This window comes from Anguilla rostrata, chromosome 8, assembly GCF_018555375.3.
Source record: "Anguilla rostrata isolate EN2019 chromosome 8, ASM1855537v3, whole genome shotgun sequence".
NCBI classification, from domain to species: Eukaryota; Metazoa; Chordata; class Actinopteri; order Anguilliformes; family Anguillidae; genus Anguilla; species Anguilla rostrata.
Genome location: NC_057940.1, coordinates 52,298,817 through 52,317,746, shown reverse-complemented (window position 1 = coordinate 52,317,746; position 18,930 = coordinate 52,298,817). Strand labels below are relative to the sequence as shown.

The window sequence follows — 18,930 nt, the reverse complement described above, 5'->3', positions numbered from 1 at the left end:
TATGTCTTGATGCTGGGTCTAAAGAAAAATATAACTGATTTTTTATATTATGCGATGTAAAACGAATGCTAAACTATCGCTTTATTTATTTTTATTTTATTTATTTAGTTTATTTAAACAGGGACAGTGTACAAAGAACATTAACCTTATATAAAACAAGGAAAGATGTAATGTACCGGGTTATAGCAATTTGCTCATTCCCACCCGTAGTCCCTGGGAACTTTAACCCCATTACTCTGTAGTGGGGAGCTGTATAGCTTCAAGAAGGCCTCTCACAAACGCCACAGATCCCCAGCTTTACACACTCCAATCATCAACAGCAAGTGTCTACTGCGGCATCCATTTTGCGCTACAATTTATACAGCAGATCAATTTGTGTCTGTGTGCTAAACGGTTGAATATACATTCTACACAAGTACTACAGAAGAAGGAAGAGTTAGCAGAACACCTGCCGCAAATACTCCGCGCCTACATTCCATTACCTGTCACCTGGAGAGCGGTGATCTGATTCCGTAGTGACCCGGTGTTCTCACAGGATACGCACCTTCCGCAGTGACGGTGCTATTAGCACAGCCCGGCTGAGAACGATAATTACGACACATGCCTTTACAGCAGCTCCCGAACCGTGCGATTATGGGCTTAAGAAGCTAATACGACCAGTGCCTATTACCTGGATGTCATAACACAAAAATAAGCTCGGTGTGGCGTGGTGTGGGTCTCCCTTAGCCCACACAACAGCTCCATAAGCACTTCATGAGGCATGTCGGACAGAGCCGTCATTGCTGATAAATTTGTACGGGATTTTGTTTACGTGGTGAAAAAAAAAAACCTTGAAGTACCCCCGTCGAAGGGTACAGCTCACCATCCTGAGTGGGATGAGAACCCACTAGCCTCTGTGTACCAGGTCTTGGCTCTCTGCTCCTTTCAGCCTTCTCTTTCCCCCCTGTCCTCCACTCCCCTCTCTCCCCCCCCCCCCCCCCCGCTCACCCGTCTATCACATCATATCTCTCTGCCTCTGCATCAACCACTGGCCCCGCCCACTTCCTGTGGCCCGGGGGAAAGGCCCGCGCGACGGCGGCCCCTCATTGGCCGCGCGGCTTCTGCGACGAGCAGGCCGCGCGCTGACGGACGCACAGAAATACTCCGCGAGACAGACGCCGAGGGGAGGCTAAAAATGATAAAATTAGCCGAGCGAGACAGTGACACAATCACACGAGTCAGTGGAGTTACCCTTCGTACGGGAGAGCTGGTTTCAGTTTACCTCACTCCGGTTTTTACAGTAATCATTTTTTTGGAATTAACCTGTAAGGCCATGTGACCAGTGATGTCAAAAAAAAGCATTTTAATGAACTGCGGGTGGGGGGGGGGGGTCATTATTTTCAGCAGAACACCGTTCAAACATTGTGTGTACAATCATTTCCAACAGTCATTTATGCACTCGAATACAGGCTTTAAAGACAATGGCGCAAGCCCACCATCTGGTGGCTGAACTATACAATCACACTCCTGAACAAACCTTAGGCGAGATTATACTTCAGTTAATCACTGAACAGACTATGAAGGGTCTCCTCAATTCACAAGGCATTTGGAGAGGTTTTGGTTTCCCACCGTTTAATATAAACACAACAGAGGAAGCACAGTGTATAGATTTTTTTTTAAATAATTTAATTTCAAGCAACAATACAGATAACCACTTCTGAATTTAGGAAAGCATAATCCCATAATTTGTTTATTCACCCACGTGTGAGATGACACATATGTGAATGACACATAAACACATATAAAGTAAATGTAGCACATAACATTGGCAGTCAAGATTTCAGCTCAGCTGTGTGTTCGATTCCCAAGAGGTATGTGTTCACCAGACCTGGGTGAAATACATACATATTGTTTTGGATTCAAATACTTTTCTGTGCTCTATTGATCTTGCCTGGTGTAACTGAGCCTGCTAATGTGACCAGAAGGTGGGGTTTGCACTTTATGAGAGTATTTCTTTGGTTCCAATACGCTGGCGTAGAAAGGTATTTGAATCCACCCAGGTCTGGTGTTCACCACTTTGTCACATGGTGCTTACTAGGTCAAAGCGTCAGTAAAAGGGTGGTGATGCAGGATATGTTCTCAAAGCATTATGGGTATGCAGTTACACACAGAGGGAGTTAGATAATATGGTACTAATCCCATAATTACTCACGAGGAGGAGAATTTAGAAGTTAGAATTTAGTTAGAATTATAACTGCATTCCTCATAAGAGAGACTAGAGGAAGCTCTGCAAAATACATCCGGCATCTAGACTCTAAAGTAGTTTTGATGAATGATTAAATGATTTTTTTTATGCTAGGTGTTTCGTGTTATGGTTCTGGGCAAGCTTGCTTTGCTTCAAACATTGGACAGATTTCTGACCGGTAGAAGCGAATGACACCAATGTGAGTGAGAAATGTCTTTCACAAGCAAATACCAGTAGGCTGTTCACATATACAGTCGGTTCATAGCATCATTAGCCTTCAAATAATCCCCTTTTTTGCACGTGCAGTTGTTTGTTTTTTCAACACCCTGGATACCAGCCACTGGTCATATTGTTAAAAACAACACTAAAGATGGGGCACATTTACAGGTGACAGGTGTGCATATGTTCACTGGTCTAACGTATCCAAGGCAACGGAGCACTGGAGCAGATCAAATCTAGTTCTTCTATTAACAGTGGAGACAGCATGTTGATATTAACTTCATTTTCAGTAGAATGGATTTATTCCCTTCCCCTGATCTTCACAAGCATAAAACTCTTTCCGTCCTTTTTTTTTTTCTACACTGTCCTCAAAAAGTCAATGATCACCGCTTTTTAGGGAGAAATCTCTTAGCCATAAAATCTTTCACTGGCATTAGATGTTTGTTCATAGTTGGGACAATTTTCTTTTTTGAGGTTTGTTCTTTCTCCGGTGTTGTTGAAGCGCCAGCAGGGGGCGCCCTGTGGTTATCCCCTTGCCCTGGCGTGGCTCTGCCCTCCTTCTCCTTGGAGCGGGACTCCGAGGCGCTTCTCTTTTTGCGGGGGTCCGTTGGCGGGGTGGGGTCCGCGCGACCCCCTCGCCCGGGCCCCTTGCCCCCCGGCCCCTGGTCGTATTTCGACGGGTCGTACCCTCCGGCCGCCGCAGAGCCGGGGGCCGAGTCTCTCGCAACCTCCCTGGCGGGTCGCCGTGGCAACGAGGCGCTCCTTCCGAGCTGCCTGCCGCGCTCCTGCTCCACGCTCTCCCGCCTGGAGGAGGGCCGACTCCCCTCCTCTCCCAGAATCCTCTGCTTCAACTCGTAGCTCTCGATGGAGGAGCCCACCAGCTGGAGGGCGTCGCCCGTCTGGAGCACCAGAACCTTGTAACTGACTCCGAGCTTCAGGGCGCGCTGGCCGACCTGGTGCTGTCGCTCCTGGCTCATGGAGGAGAGGGGGATCTCCTGGGTGCGGAGGCCCACCTGCACCTCCCTCAGAAGCCTCGCCAGCTTGTCCTCGGCCTGCGGCGCGTGGCGGCCCACCAGCACCACGGTGCTGACCCCCGAACCGTCCACGTGCTGCACCTCCATCTGCACGCCGTGCTCCTGCAGGATCTCTTGGACCTCGTCGTTGCGGAAGGACCCAGCGTAGCGGAGCGCGTGGGTGTCCACCGCGAAGGAGGCGTGGTCGCGGTGGTGGGGGCTGCCCGACGGCCGGCCCCCCGGGGGGGAATCGGACAGGAAGCTGGCCGCGGAGCCGGGCGATGGGACGCGGGACGGGGTGACGGAGGAAAAGGAAGTAGGCGATTGCTTGGCATCCTTAGGACTCCATCTCCCAGCATCCACCTTGGCACCGTTCAGCCTGTATGACATGTCTGCTTCCGATGAGAGTCCCCATTTAGCCGCCCCTCCCTCGGAGAGGACGCTGGGGCGGGGCTCAAGGTATGAGCTCTGCGATTGGCCTTCGTAGGAGGCGTGGTCGCGGTCGCGGGACCTCTCCGAGGGCCGGCCCCCCGGGGGGGAATCGTACAGGAAGCTGGCCGCGGAGCCGGGCGATTGGACGCGGGACGGGGTGACGGAGGAAAAGGAAGTAGGCGATTGCTTGGCATCCTTAGGACTCCATCTCCCAGCATCCACCTTGGCACCGTTCAGCCTGTATGACATGTCTGCTTCCGATGAGAGTCCCCATTTAGCCGCCCCTCCCTCGGAGAGGACACTGGGGCGGGGCTCAAGGTATGAGCTCTGCGATTGGCCTTCGTAGGAGGCGTGGTCGCGGTGGCGGGGGCTGGCCGAGGGCTGGCCCCCCGGGGGGGAATCGTACAGGAAGCTGGCCGCGGAGCCGGGCGATGGGACGCGGGACGGGGTGACGGAGGAAAAGGAAGTAGGCGATTGCTTGGCATCCTTAGGACTCCATCTCCCAGCATCCACCTTGGCCCCGTTCTGCCTGTATGACACGTCTGCGTTTGATGAGAGTCCCCATTTGTCCGCCGCTCCCTGGGAGTGGACGCTGGGGCGGGGCTCGGGGTACGAGCTCTGCGATTGGCCTTCGGAGGCGAGCAGCTCCGCCAGTCTGACCCTAGCGGCGCTCAAACTGAGGAAGGTCCCCTCCAGCAGCACCTGCCCGGGGTGCTGCCGGTTCACCTTGAACCCGTGCCTCCTCAGGATAGAGAGCGCGGCTTCCTGATCCCGAAACTGCCACAGGTTCAGCGTGGCTCTCACAGGCAGGTCCACCTAAACACACACACATACACACACACATAAAAGTGCTGAGAATGTCCTCTCAAATACAAAAGCACAAACACACTTACATTACATTACAGGTATTTAGCAGATGCTCTTATCCAGATCCACTTCCACAACTTTTACACAGCATGTACATTGCATCCATTCATACAGCTGGATATATACTATGAAGCAAGACAGGTTAGGTACCTTGCTCAAGGGTACAACGGCTGTGTCCTACCCGGGAATACTGATATGGGTCCCTTATATAATTACTCTTATATTACACATTTATACAACTTAACGTGTGCTACAGCACATCAGATAAGAGCAGTACGCTGCTCAAAGGTACAACGGGAGTGCAACAGCTTGGATTCAAACATGCAACCTCCAGATTTCAAGCATTGGCTCTCTGGCTTCTACACCACAGCGGAAAGTCCACTAGCAGCATATGAGCTGAGCAGAGGGACTCCTGCGTAACCGAGCAACCGAACTCCGGAGGCAATGCCAGGCTTCAAGGCCGTACCTCAGCATGCTCCCCCGGACGGACCGTCAGGGGAAAAGACTGCCCCTCCAACTGCAGCACGTGCGCCGTCTGCAGGACACGAGCCGCCACTGCAGGGGCACAGGGAGAGGGAGTGAAACAGTTACAATCTGACTATTAGCCTGTTATATCCTATTTGTTGCATAACAATGGTCCAAGTTCAACTACCAATGACAGTTTTGCTTGACAACGGTAAAATATGCCCAAACGGCTGCAGAAGAATATTTCAATTCCAGGTGATTAAATAGATAAAAATCAATAAATACAAAAGTAACCATATTTAGTCATTGTTGGTAACCCGTTGTATATAAGTGGAATAAACCCCTCCGGGCTGTCCCGGTTATTAGAAAATAATGTAGGCTACTTCGGTGGTAGTATGGGGTTACAGAAGAAATCATAGGACAGATGGACCGACGACGTCGCTTTTTCATACGTCAGTGGGCTAATTTGCCTAATCTTCGCGGGACTTTAGACCGCGGTGGAAACGCAGACAACCATTGGCTGAAGGAACCTTTTAGTTCCTTGAAATGTAGTTCCTTTGGACTGAAAGTTCCGGGTACTTTTGGTGGAAACGCGGCTAGAGATAAAATAACCCCAGAAAGAGGTTCAAAGGGAGCAATACTTATCTTTATTTTTCACTGCCATAATGAATGGAAATATTTTTTTCTCTAGGGGGGGTCTCCTGGGTGGGGCATTCAGCTGAAGCACTGCTTTTCAGAGCAGCATAGCACTCAAATCTGTGACTGTGTGAGAGCAACCTGCAGCCAGTAGTCTGGTGGGGATAAATTAGCATTACCACCCCCCCCCCCTCTACAAAAGCCACTACTCCTCTATTCAGTCAGATGCCTGCAGTCTGTCTGCTCAAGCTGCATAGAGCGCTGTTTGCCCAACTTTAAAAAAAAAAGGTTGAAAAAAAGAGGATTAAAAAGCTGTTTGAAAAAATGATGTTGACATTTACGCAGCGCTGGTTTTCAACACTAACATTATTGACCAGATCACATAAATACTAATATCACAATTGTTTGTCTCTTTAGGTAAATGTGAAGTCTTTGATCCCACCCACCCACCCCCACCCCCACCGCTGTCTGGAACATGTAGTCCACATTACCTTCTGGACGCTCGAACACGACAAACGCCCGGTGTGGAGCTTGGTCGGAGTACACCACCCTGAGCACCTCGCCGCCCCCGTTCCGAGGACGCAGGAAGTGAATCGTCAGCTTGTCAATCATCCGATCTTCTGGAAGCTTGCGTGGAACACCACGGACTTCTACGGCAGTGAAGCCTGCATCCATGGCGATGCTTGAATGAAGAACAACGAGCTAATTTTCCACAACTACAAGTGTGTCAGAACATCAAACACAGCCGACTACATCCTAAAGTTACACTTCAAACCCTCATTTTAGAACCGGAATCAGAATGGCTTTTAAGTGCTTAAAAAAGGGGAAATCAACTATCATTTTAAGGAATGTTTACACTGGAACAATCCTCCCACACTCCATTTTTACATTACAGGCATTTAGCAGACACTCGTATCCAGAGTGACTTACACAATGCTTTTTTACATAGCTGGATATATACTGAAGCAATACAGGGCAAGTACCTTGCTCAAGACTACAGGGGCAGTGTCCCACCTGGGAATAAAAACTGGGACCTTTATGTTAGAAGACAGCTCCTAACCCATTATACTACACAACTACTGCACTTTAACATACATACTATAAACACACATACTGCCAGGAATTAATGGCTTTGTCTGACCGCATTCCTATCACAGGTGGCAATCTTGCTGCTTTATAAACAAAACAATCACGTAAAATGAGACGTCACTGAATCATCATCCCAAGGGGGCATTCTACCAATGGGCAACTCGCACGGCCTGTACAGAATGGTGATACAGTTTCCGTTTTAAAAAGTTTTGTATACATTGCTTTAAATAAGACTTTAAAAATCGGGCTGTGCAAAAATTATGGGCCAGACGTTAACAATCAATAACAAGTCAAAACTGTGACATAGAAGATTATCACAGCATAGAATTAACCTCCAAATAACAAATAACAAAAACGTAAGCGTCAATTGGCTAGGACATTGCTTACGTTTATTATTTAGGTTAAAAAATGAAAATACTCTTTCGACTCAAGCATGAATAACTTCGCAAGACACTAAATGAAAGCGAAACAGGGAAATAGCCTGCTTTGAACGCAACACATCGACACGTCTTTGCTGGACAACTAGAACGAGTAAGAATGTACTCTAACATAACACGTGTAGGGAAAGCAGTCCATCTGAACCTATTAGGCTTAAATTATAGCCACAAAAGTTCAGCGATGATCGAAATTATACGCCTTGAAGTCGTTAAAAGCAGGCTAACGTTTGGAGAGCTGAGTATTCGGACTTCAACGAATTCTCCAAAACAGAAGTGCGTCTGGAAGTTGCATTTCCGTCCAACTTGTCATTTTTACAAAGGAGGAATACAGGGAAACAACACGGTTACCTTCTCGCGTCCAACATTGGGACTAGTAGCTGTGCGCCCTCGTTCATCGTTCGTTATCCATCGCGTTTCGGATGAAACGAAAGTAAAAGTGATCCTGTGACGTCACTAGTTAGCCACTTGGGTACGCTAGCACAACCAGTTGTGTCAGATTCTTTAGTTTATGGGAGCGAAACGGTAACAGGGTACGTGCTGTACTGTCCAGCGTTTTCCACCAATATGCTGCGTAAAACCACGAATCAATTTCAACGTCACAATTATTTTCACCAGTGCATGGATACTCAAATCTGGACCTGGAATCCAAATCCGGCCCTGGTTTTCTCTCCCCCCAGGTAATCTGCTGAACAATTAGTGCTACTGATTGGCCAGACTGTATTCACACCTGACTCCCAGGCACTAGTGCAACTAAAATCCTAAACTCAGGGACACCGGCAGGGATTTTTGACCCCATGAAAATATCTTAGTGGGACCCACCAGCCCAGGACACACAATTGCAGCACTATTTTGAAGGCCCCAGTACAGCACCATTGTCTACCCTGGACCTGGAGCACCCAGAGGCTTAGCCAGCCTAAAACATGCCATTGCAGCCTAATATGTTAAGGGGATACAAGCTTTTGAAATGCAAAGTTTTTTTTTTTTTTTAAATCACTATTATACAATGATCAAATTTCCAAGTTTTGAAGGGCACAGTGAGTACAACCACTAACTTCAGAAAAGCCATTCAGCCAAACCATACAGGGCTAGCCTGTTGCCAATTCCCAAATAAAGACAATGTGCCAACAGGTAAAATAATTTTACCACATCCCTTTTACCAGTTTGGTGAGTCCAGTTATGCTCCAACACCACCACCTTTCCTTGAAGATTACGAGTAATATCCACTGATCTCTCATGCAACCAGCAATGACTGAAGTATTGCGCAACTTCTTTAATGTGCAAGTAAAATCAAAACAGAAGGGTTTCAGTCCACAGTGGTTTAAGCTGAATAAATGACAACCATGCTTAATGTAGTAAAAAAATTTTTATTCAGAGTTAGTTTAAAAGCTCAACATTTCACATCAATGCGCTGGACGTCACTCCTCCCTGCGTGTGCTGCCACCTGTGGACAAGAAACAGTACTGCTGGAGAAAAATCGCACTCTGGGCAATCTTCGCATCTACACAAACATACACCTTTAAAAGTTTAAGTTCAAAAAACATGGTTCTGAATTAAAGCAGTCATTTGAACAGGTCTTAAGACACAATCTACATTAAAACAAAAGGAACCGTTTGTAGAATAAAAGCTTCGTTTCCAATGCCGGTGAAAGCCCGTCACCCCACATCGCAGTCTGAGGTGGGCAGGGCGATCAGCGGGAGTACGTCGGTGTCCGAGGTTTATATAACCTTGCCGCGGAGACTGACAGCAAAGCCTCAAACCGCCCCGGTCTCTCTAGCAGACACCACAGGAAAGGACACGGGCCACAGAGCAGGCCCAGCCTCGCTGAACGGCCTGCAGGTGGTCACACGGGAGGAGCCGTACCACTGAGCCGACATACCTACACAGCCATGCGGGTCACAAATTCAGACACCACAGACGCCCAAAAAGGTAGCTGGCCGACGCCAGACCTTCAACAGGGACAGTAGCCAGGCACCCAACTGCCTGTGGCGGCAGGGAACTCCACCTTGCTCCCCAAGCAGTCTTCAGTTAGTGCTCACGGCACCTGTGGAGATCCTAGAATGAAAAGGAGTAGGGGTGTTACACAAATAGGCATTTATTTAACGTAGAGCACTTTTTCCAAAGACATACTGTGGGTTATATTGCAAACAAACTGGTCGAAATGAGGTATTGCCAAACGTTGGGACAGTGAGCGTTGTCCGAGGTTTATATAACCTTGCCGCGGAGACTGACAGCAAAGCCTCAAACCGCCCCGGTCTCTCTAGCAGACACCACAGGAAAGGACACGGGCCACAGAGCAGGCCCAGCCTCGCTGAACGGCCTGCACAACTCCGCGCAGTGCGCACCAATGAACCGTGAAACAGCTCAGTGGTGCGCACGCAACTACGGCACAGATATCACTGGCAAAAAAATGGGTATTGAACCCGTACAAGAAACATATCCGTGTCACTACGGTGATTAATAAACAAGACTACAATTACCCAAATTCCATTTTGTTCTCCATGTCCACACGTGCATCCGGAAAAGGCGACTCAATCCATCTCGCTAGCGGAGGCTCGAAGCGAACTACCTACAGGACTGAAAAACGCATTGAAAACATGGTTAAAACATGCAATTAGTGGAGTCCTAATACTTCTATCATGTTAAAAATGTTACGAAGTTAGTCTTTCTGCTATACCAGCAAACTTTCTAGGTGACTAAAGCCACGTGGCGTGACCCAAGTCAGTTAACTTGGGTTAACACAGAATCTAACAAAAAAGCAGAACAGCTCCAAGTTACTACCTACAATTTTCGGAATGGAACAAGCCATTAAAATAGAATAAGAGCAATAAATAAGTACGTTATCTAGCTAACAAGTTGACACCAATACAGCTATGTTTCGCGAGCAGAACATGCAACGTGCTGGGTACACATTTCAAAATACCAGCATTTTAATCACGAAATCAACAAATGAATAATGGTCATACCAGCGAAGAGGTGAACTCTCTGATCTCCGACTGTAAGCACGAGAGACACGTTCCACTGGCGATTTTCTCCATTTCCATTTGTTGCATAGACAGACAGCACACGCTCTAAGAGTCGTACACTGGAGAGAACTGTACAATGGAGTTCCGAGGTATTTAAACTAGCTTTTGCGCATGCGCTGGACACTCCGAAGCCGGAAGTGCCAATATTCCTGAAGGGGCAATGCGTAAACATTTAGCAGCAATAAAGTGTGTTGAACCAAACACATTTTCAAACAATGTTTATTATTTAAAAACAGGTTAATGCAGGTGTATTAACGCCTGATTTTCCTCGTAGCAGATGCTCTTATTCAGAACAACTCGCGCAGCTTACATACAATTATACAATTCAGGTTAAGTGCCTTATTTCAAGGTACGTCTGCAGCAGTGCCCTACCTGAGAGTCAAACTAACAACCTGGGGGGTACGAGCCCGCTTCCCTAAGGAACGCGCTGCGCTGTCACCCCAAGTGAGAGCCTTGTGCAATATTTATTTTCACACAGTCGCTAAATATACTGCCAAAAGAATGAATGTATGCGAACATGCCATTGCGTTCCATTGCGTTAATATTATTGTACGCTGCTTAACATTTTTATGTGTGCGTTACAACAACTCTTACAGTAAATGTGACACAGAGCACCTGTGCGAAATAGCAGTTACAGAATCTAACTTAGTGGAAATGAACTCTGCTGTTCTGCACATTAACAAGTTACTATAGCTCGGAAAGTAAATTAGAATGACGGGCAATGTATAAAATACAACTTTAAGCTGATGTAAAATGATGGACAGATCTACTGCCATATCTATAAGAGCAGCATTTGCTATAAAAATAGATAGACGACCATACACTGCAGCATAGAGAAAATAGGTGTGTATTTCTGATTCTCATTGTCAGACACTTGCTTTACCAAAGGTGAGAGAGTGAGAGAGATACCACGATCCATCTCTCTATCAGTGATTAACCTCCAGCTGTGCCCTGATTTGTGACAGAACTTTGATAGCAACATTATTTGTTTATGTGCTGCAAACTGACACTAAAAAACAAACATAAATCTGGAGCGTCAACCTTTCATCGCTCTGGAAAAGGATATTCGACGCACCGTGAGTAAAATTCACCATCACCGCCTGCAGGTGGAGGCAGAGAGCTTAGACAGTGCCATGCGTCACTGGCACACACTCCCTCTTGTTTGGCGCCTCTTGGCACTATGAAGGCTGATCATCTGCCTCATTGTTTCTTTGCTGTATCATCACATTTTTTTAAATATGATTGCACCGTGTAAATGTTGAAACTGTCCTCATCTCTCTCTCTCTCAGTTATTTATAGAGTCTCTATAATTTGTTTCTAAATGCATTGTGAATATCAATTCCATGAACAAATGCCTGATAAACGAAAATATATTTCAGGAAGTGTAGAAATATTTGCAGGAAGTTAATTACATATGTTGACTGGACCTACGATATCTCCCACATTAGCCACCTGGTAAATGAACACACTGTATATCTATTCATAAGTGAGATAATACACATTAAAAATTCATCAGCACTGGAGTAATGATGCCATCCCATAATCCTCTGGGCCGGGTGGGGAACTGCCCCCGTGCCACCCTCACCTGCGCTCCCTCCTCCCCGCCCTGCCGCGAGCACCGTTTAAATCCCGTGTATTTCGGGAGTGCCAATCCTCATCTTACAGACTCACCATGTCCTGGGATGTTCTGTGAGGCTGCAGATTTGACAAATCTCGCGGCGCTAATGCTGCCTGTCAGAATGACTGACGGACTGACGGACGCACAGGCCATAGGGGACGGATTAGCGAATGTTGCACTCTCAGAAGATGGCAGGAACACCTTCAGGCTGACATGGGGTTACAGTCAGGGACGTGCAGAGGGGGGGTGGCTACAGTGGCTCGAGCCACTGCCCCTTTGTCCTCCTTGGCTGAAATGCCCCTCTGGACCAAATAAAACAAGACCAGGTCAAAACCTAGCATATGGCTGGACCTAACACACGTGGCCTGGCTGACCAATGGTGTAACTTCATCACTCACTCATCAGTCACTCAGTCACTCAGTCACAGACATTTGCGTTTGTAGGGCTGGCCCCACTGTTGCGGTCCAGCCAAAAATATTATTATTATTATTGTTGTTGTGGTTGTTGTTGTTGTTGGTGGTGGTGGTGTTGTTGTTGTTGTTGTTGTTGTTGTTGGTGGTGGTGGTGGTGGTGGTGTTGTTGTTAGTTGCGTTGTTTCTGCTGTTATTGTTATAATTATGATTACTGTTATTAAACCTAATAAAATCGTTGCAGTCATTATAAAACTAAAATGTCAGATGATAGGGCGACGGGGGCAGCAGCTGCTCTTGTCACATGAGTGACGTGACGCTAACGTTAGCTGTCAACAGAACATTCGATCACCGCATTGACACCTTCAACTGAACTTTTCCATCCTGGTGCATGGCGCGCACAAGTCTGTGTGTGTCTGTGTGGTGTGCGTGCATGTGTGAGAGTGTGAGTTTTCATACAATGGCATGATGTAGTGTGCTGATGTTGGGGGGGGGTGCTTTTTCTTGGCTTGAGCCCCTGGCCCCTGGGCTGCAGTATATTCATCATTTATCACTGCCCATGCCTGCACTGCTATAACTTTATTTAGTTTTGCTGTGTAGTGCATTCTAAATTAAAAGAGTGCAGGCCCAGAACTTCTAAAGGGAAGATCTGCCGTAATCTATTATTGCAAAATATTCTAGGTTTTTTTGTGAAGAAAAAAAAAAAAAAGAAAGTATATAAAGAAAAATGTTGCTGTTAATATATGTATTATGTTAAAGCGGACAATAATGAAGTTTCCTGTATAAGTCTTTGTCTATGTACACGATACATAGAGTATGTACACTGGCACGTAATCATACACATGCACAAGCACGTGCATATGCACATTCACTGAAGCCCTTTTACCTGATTAAAAGTGAGTCATAACATTGCCTGCCATTTTAACATTCTGAAATTGCAAACCATCGGGGTGTTATTAAATTATCTCATTTAAAAAAAAAATTTTTATTTCTTTGGAAGACGTGCAATGTAGAAGCATTTGCCTTTCATGGCACATGTTAGACCAACTGTGCAGGACTGTGGGGCTTTATGTTGTTTTATGAGATTTAATTTGTTTTAGGAGTTCTAGGAGCCAAAATGGAGTACATGTTGGAAATTCTAGAGCTTGCCAAACATGGACAGAGTTTTTTTTCCCTGATAAATTTTTTATTTAATTTCAAGACATCAGGTGGTGTCTAATGCCTGGAAGTAATTCGATTCTTGACATCAAACCCTTAAACACATCACCCTCTGGCTGACCGCGTCCCTGTTCGTGACTGTCGTGGAACCCACTCAGACTGTGGTCCACGGCTGAACTCTGGCATGTGATGGAGATTCAGGTTAAGATCTCCGAGTCCATTAACTGGGCTCCCCAGCTTCCTCATTCCCACACACACACCCATCCGTGTTGAGGTTACCACGGTGACCATCGCCTGAGTGACACCCCCCCCCCCCATCTCCATACCGCCTTCGACGCTAACAGACCCTTCTCCTGAAGAAGAGGAGGAGGAGGAGGTGGAGGAGGGGGTGGACGGATCAGCAACGAGAAACCCTCGCCCGGCGGCCAACGCGTGGGAGACGTAGTCCCGCCTCCTGTTACTCCTTTCTTCCGTAAACTCCGCGTTCGCCCACGCCGGCCCTTCTGGCTGCCCCGGGCGCCAGCCCGATGAGTCAGCCGCGTCACGCTGTGACCAACGGTGGAGTGGCGCTCCATACATCAGAATCACTGAGAATCCTGTGTGGAGTACAGCCCGAAAAGGACCGCTGTTATGGAGCGCGGACTGTAGTGTGGCGGTTGAGAGCTCTGTTCTGCCGAGTATTTGGTAGAAAGCGATGGAGTTTTTTTCCCACAGTGCCGCAGGATTGCCGCTGTGGGCTATGCGCCGCAAATTGTGGTCACTCACTCACTCACTCACTCACTCACTCACACACTCACACACTCACTCACTCATTCACTCACACACTCACTCACTCACTCACTCACTCACTCACTCACACACTCACTCACTCACTCACACACTCACTCACTCACTCACTCACCCACTCACTCACTCACTCACTCACGGACGACCTTTGGAGGCGCATGCGCAGGAGGTGCGCCGTGGGTCTGGACGGTTTCGTGCTTGTTTCTTAGAGGTACGGCGTTGAGGAGAGAGCGTGTGTATCCCTAATCCTGTTATCCCCGACCTCCCTGAAACATGCTCTTTCCCAGCTCTCTGTGGCTCCGTCGTCTTGTGTAAATAGATCCACGAGCCTTGAGTTACCATGACGGCAACTCAACAAGGGATTGTAAATGGTCTCAGAAATCCTTCTCGAATTTTTGGGCGTGACCGTGAAGCGTAGTGTGTGCTTTCAGAAACAAAAGGGATGGTGTAACCCCCCCCCCCCGATGGGGTTCTGTTGCAGATAAGGTCAGAGGTCAGAAGGTGCCAATCAGAAGCATTGCATGAGTCATCTCTCAGACTGACTGGAATCCAATGGAAAACATTTCCTTCCCACAGGCAAATTCACAAACGCTTCCGCTCAGCCTTTACCTGGTGCGTTTCATGCAGGCCACTAAGACGGCAACAACATGAGTGACTCCCCTCCTCCCTCCCTCCCTCCCTCCCTCCATCTCTCTACTTTTCTCCAATCGGTTTAATCCGTTTCCAAGCTAAGCCTGTCGGTTTTCGCGGAAAGTGATTTTCTCTCTCTCTCTCTCTCTCTCTCTCTCTCTCTCTCTCTCTCTCAGTGATGCTGTTGTCTTAAGGACGCGCGCGTTTGTGCGCTTTAATTTTCCGCTGCGTTTTGTTTTATAACCCGGCCGAAGCCCTCGGCGTCAGTGGGCCCGCGAGGCTCCGTGGAGGAGAGGCTCGGTTCCCATGAGGCTTCGAGGCGATTAGAATATCCGGCGCGCGAGGGGGAACAAGGTGTACCGAGCGCCTGACTGCTCGTCGCCCGCGAGGAAGATTGCCGAACGACGCCACGACTATGGCCGGGATCTCCGATTAATTTAGTTTCGAGCGAGAAGCGTTTATGATTGGTGCAGTGCACAGTGGACGAGGATTCGTCTTGATTGGTACAATGTCTGTGATACAGATTCCTGATTGGTACAGGGTGGATGCTCAATGTCTGTGAAGGAGATTCCTGATTGGTGGAATGTCTTTGAGGGATGAACCCTGACTGGTTTGCTTTCTGTGAGGGTTGATTCTGACTAACAAAATAAAGTTATGAAAATCGTAACTGCGCTCCCGGTCTCGGCCCCAAACTGTGGAGAGCAGCGCCCCTTTAAGCAGCTGGGCTGATTGGCCAACACAGCCCAGGTGCGTGTGCTCTCTCCACCAGCCGGCGCAGCCGAGGCCAATCCGCCTCTCCGGCGGACCGAATGCCACAGAACGTTTTAGCTATTACTCCCATCCAGTACGGAACAACAAGGAGAGGGCGTTGTAGGAAATCTAAAAGGCTAATCAGAAATGTTTTTGGAGACCTTACTGTAGGAACGTCTGGAGACAAACAGGCTGACTCCCACCTGACTTAATTCCCAGGCCTTTTCTGGGTGAAGTAGCATTTTTTTAAAAATCCACTTTAAGTCCGAGACTAAAGAGGTCAAAATGAATCCATCTCACATGCACGTGTTGCACAAGCCTGTTTTACTTTACAGACTGGGAAACAGAACTTTCTCCGTCTTCATCTGAGCGTGTGCGAGTCCGCATGTACGTGAGTGTCTGAGAGTGCGTGCAGCTTTCTACAGTAGCTGGTGTTTTACGTTTCCCTCTTAGAACAACACTTTTCTTTTCTTTTTTGTTTATTTCCCAGAATGCCGTGTTCCAAGCTTTCATGAGGAGACACTATCACCATCAATATCATTAGAGCTGTTTCTAAAAGCGCTTTTTCCTTTAATCTTTGGCAGGTTTAATCTTGATACCGATGTATTAAAGCCCCTGAGACATCAAAGCAGCCACATTGGACGCGGAACACAGCCTGTGCAAATTTAATTCTCCCAACGGACGAGAAGCAAATGTCAAAATTTCCATCTGCCGGTTAATTATGCCATGGAGGATGTAAATATCTCTGTGGAGCATTTAGTGTTGAAGACATGGGCTCTCATTCTCTGTCTCTTTCTCTCTCACTCTCCCAGTTTCTCTCTCTCTCTCTCTTTCTCACACACAATGCAGCACTCCCACTGGACCACACATTGCTAAGGCCAAACATTACAGACAGGATTGGGGGAGAGGGTTGGGGGGGTGGGGGGTTCACGCTTTAACTAAAGAACATTGTAAAACAGATTAGTTCTTAATTTCTCTAAGTACATAAACTTCTTGGGAACAGAGGGCTCTCCCGGTACAGGGCCATTGCACTTTTGAAGGCCGTCTGCGTCCACAAGAGGAGAACAATCCTTTCTTTCTGTACGCCTGGCTACGTTAGCCCTGTGTGTCAGTCAGTTTGCCTGAGCACCCAGTTTCGGGTGGAGACAGGAGAACATCCCAGTGACCCACCGCTGTCCCAGACTGTGAAGAGTACCCGCACCTCCACACACTCGCTGTCCCAGACTGTGAAGAGTACCCGCACCTCCACACACTCGCTGTCCCAGACTGTGAAGAGTACCCGCACCTCCACACACTCGCTGTCCCAGACTGTGAAGAGTACCCGCACCTCCACACACTCGCTGTCCCAGACTGTGAAGAGTACCCGCACCTCCACACACTCGCTGTCCCAGACTGTGAAGAGTACCCGCACCTCCACACACTCGCTGTCCCAGACTGTGAAGAGTACCCGCACCTCGCTTTCCCAGGCATCCCCCTGCTGTACTGATGGCGCCTCCACACCTCCTCCTACGTACCGATCACCTCCTCTGTGAGTGAGGGAGGATTTCAAAACACGATAGAGTGGTGTGAATCAACCCACGCCACCAAACCCTGTGTGTATATGTGTGTATATGTGTGTGTGTGTGTATGTGTGAGAGTGTGTTTCTATGTATATGTGTTTGTGCGCACATGCATGTGTGTGTGTTCAGGTCCCATCTAATGTTCTACAGCTCCAAGCATGACGCCTCCCCTTCTCCAGCACTTAGTGTGATGCCTCCTCCACCCCAGTCTTTCAGAACTATACCTCCTCCACCCCCAGGTCTCCGAGCAGCACCTCCTCCACCCCCAGATCTCCGAGCGGCACCTCCTCCACCCCCAGCTCTTTGAGCAACACCTCATTCACCCCCAACTCTTCAAGCAGCACCTCCTCCACCCGTAGTAGCACCTCCTTCACCCTCAGCTCTTCCAGCAACACCTCCTACACCCCCAGGTCTCCGAGCAGCACCTCCTCCACCCCCAGCTCTTTGAGCAACACCTCCTCCACCCCTAGTAGCACCTCCTCCACCCTCAGCTCTTCCAGCAACACCTCCTACACCCCCAGGTCTCTGAGCAGCACCTCCTCCACCCCCAGGTCTCCGAGCAGCACCTCCTCCACCCCCAACTCTTTGAGCAGCACCTCCTCCACCTGTAATAGCACCTCCTCCACCCTCAGCTCTTCCAGCAACACCTCCTGCACCCCCAGCTCTCCGTGCAGCACCTCCTTCACGCCCAGCTCTCTGAGTAGCACCTCCTCCATCCCCAGCTCTTAGAGCAGCACCTCCTTCACGCCCAGCTCTCTGAGCAGCACCTCCTCCACCCTCAGCTCTCCGTGCAGCACCTCCTTCACGCCCAGCTCTCTGAGTAGCACCTCCTCCACCCCAGCTCCTAGTGCAGCACCTCCTCCACCCCCAGCTCTTAGAGCAGCACCCCCCCCAGCCTCGGGTCCCAGAGCCACGCCTCTGTCTGTGCAGATACGACTCAGCGGGAGGTAGCAGCGCGTAGCCCAAGCCAGAAACCGGGGATGGTGTTCACTTCCAGCAGGCGTGCTTACCCTGGGATGGGACAAACAATGCAGTGTAGTATAATGGGTCAGGAGCTGGTCTTGTAACCTGAAGGTCACAGGTTCAATTCCCAGGTAGGACACTGCCGTCGGACGCCTTGAGCAAGGTACTTAATCTGCGTTGCTTCAGTATGTATCCAGCTGCGTAAATGGATGCAATGTGATGTGGAAAAAGCTGTGTAAGTTGCTCTGGATAAGAGCGTCTGCTAAATGCCTGCAATGTAATGTAATGGGACTGCAGGCCCAATACGCAGGCCGCTGTGAAAAAGAGGTCGTGGAGAGGCTGCGGATGGGGGGGTGAGTGCAGCGTATGAAAAACTGAAAACTATGGGACGGTAGCAGAGGCCCGAGTTCCTCCTGTTTCCCGCCGGCTGAGCGAAACGGCCGTGAGCCCTACATGAGAACCACAGCGCTAATCCACTAAGTTTTTTTTTTTTTTTTTTTTTAAAGCCGCATGCTTACCTAATGTTTAAATCGTCTTACATGCATGCAGTTCCACCCACTGAAAGTAGATTAAGTCACGGGATGAATGAACTGTGGATTTTTTTTTTTTTACTGTGGCGGGAATCTCATCACAGGAGCCTGCCACCATGTC

General features: G+C 48.5%; 2 protein-coding genes and 2 non-coding genes across 5 annotated transcripts; 1 reads left to right on the top strand and 3 right to left on the bottom strand.

Moving 5' to 3' along the window:
• Positions 1 to 1,590: 1,590 nt before the first annotated feature.
• Positions 1,591 to 11,601, bottom strand: si:dkey-154b15.1 (uncharacterized). 2 transcript variants are annotated; one of them, XM_064348729.1, is made up of 7 exons: positions 10,346 to 11,601; positions 9,860 to 9,956; positions 9,263 to 9,434; positions 7,731 to 8,823; positions 6,348 to 6,538; positions 5,222 to 5,310; positions 1,591 to 4,704 (listed from the first exon to the last, which is right to left on the bottom strand). In XM_064348729.1, the coding sequence occupies exons 4-7, from the start codon at positions 7,775 to 7,777 to the stop codon at positions 2,827 to 2,829; spliced, it is 2,205 nt and encodes a 734-aa protein (XP_064204799.1). In that variant the 5' UTR covers positions 7,778 to 8,823; positions 9,263 to 9,434; positions 9,860 to 9,956; positions 10,346 to 11,601; the 3' UTR covers positions 1,591 to 2,826. The 2 variants fall into 2 exon arrangements, with proteins under 2 accessions (XP_064204799.1, XP_064204798.1); XM_064348728.1 differs by having other exon boundaries at positions 9,259 to 9,434; positions 10,346 to 11,596.
• On the bottom strand, positions 9,085 to 9,218 carry LOC135262297 (small nucleolar RNA SNORA9). The gene has a single exon (XR_010332177.1). It is a non-coding gene; the product is annotated as a small nucleolar RNA SNORA9 (small nucleolar RNA).
• On the bottom strand, positions 9,572 to 9,705 carry LOC135262296 (small nucleolar RNA SNORA9). Its single transcript, XR_010332176.1, has one exon. It is a non-coding gene; the product is annotated as a small nucleolar RNA SNORA9 (small nucleolar RNA).
• Positions 11,602 to 16,483: 4,882 nt separating the features above from the next.
• LOC135260414 (uncharacterized) lies at positions 16,484 to 18,045 on the top strand. The gene is made up of 3 exons (XM_064345627.1): positions 16,484 to 16,492; positions 16,981 to 17,200; positions 17,525 to 18,045. The coding sequence occupies exons 1-3, from the start codon at positions 16,484 to 16,486 to the stop codon at positions 18,043 to 18,045; spliced, it is 750 nt and encodes a 249-aa protein (XP_064201697.1).
• Positions 18,046 to 18,930: the final 885 nt, after the last annotated feature.

Excerpts from the sequence above, each read along its gene's own strand:
- si:dkey-154b15.1 (XM_064348729.1), bottom strand. The coding sequence starts at position 7,777 with ATGAACGAGGGCGCACAGCTACTAGTCCCAATGTTGGACGCGAGAAG. Across the intron at positions 5,311-6,347 it reads CGTGTTCGAGCGTCCAGAAG|TGGCGGCTCGTGTCCTGCAG; the intron begins GTAATGTGGACT and ends GTGCCCCTGCAG. Across the intron at positions 4,705-5,221 it reads GTCCGGGGGAGCATGCTGAG|GTGGACCTGCCTGTGAGAGC; the intron begins GTACGGCCTTGA and ends GTGTGTGTTTAG.
- LOC135260414 (XM_064345627.1), top strand. Across the intron at positions 17,201-17,524 it reads GCTGTCCCAGACTGTGAAGA|TCTTTCAGAACTATACCTCC; the intron begins GTACCCGCACCT and ends CCTCCACCCCAG.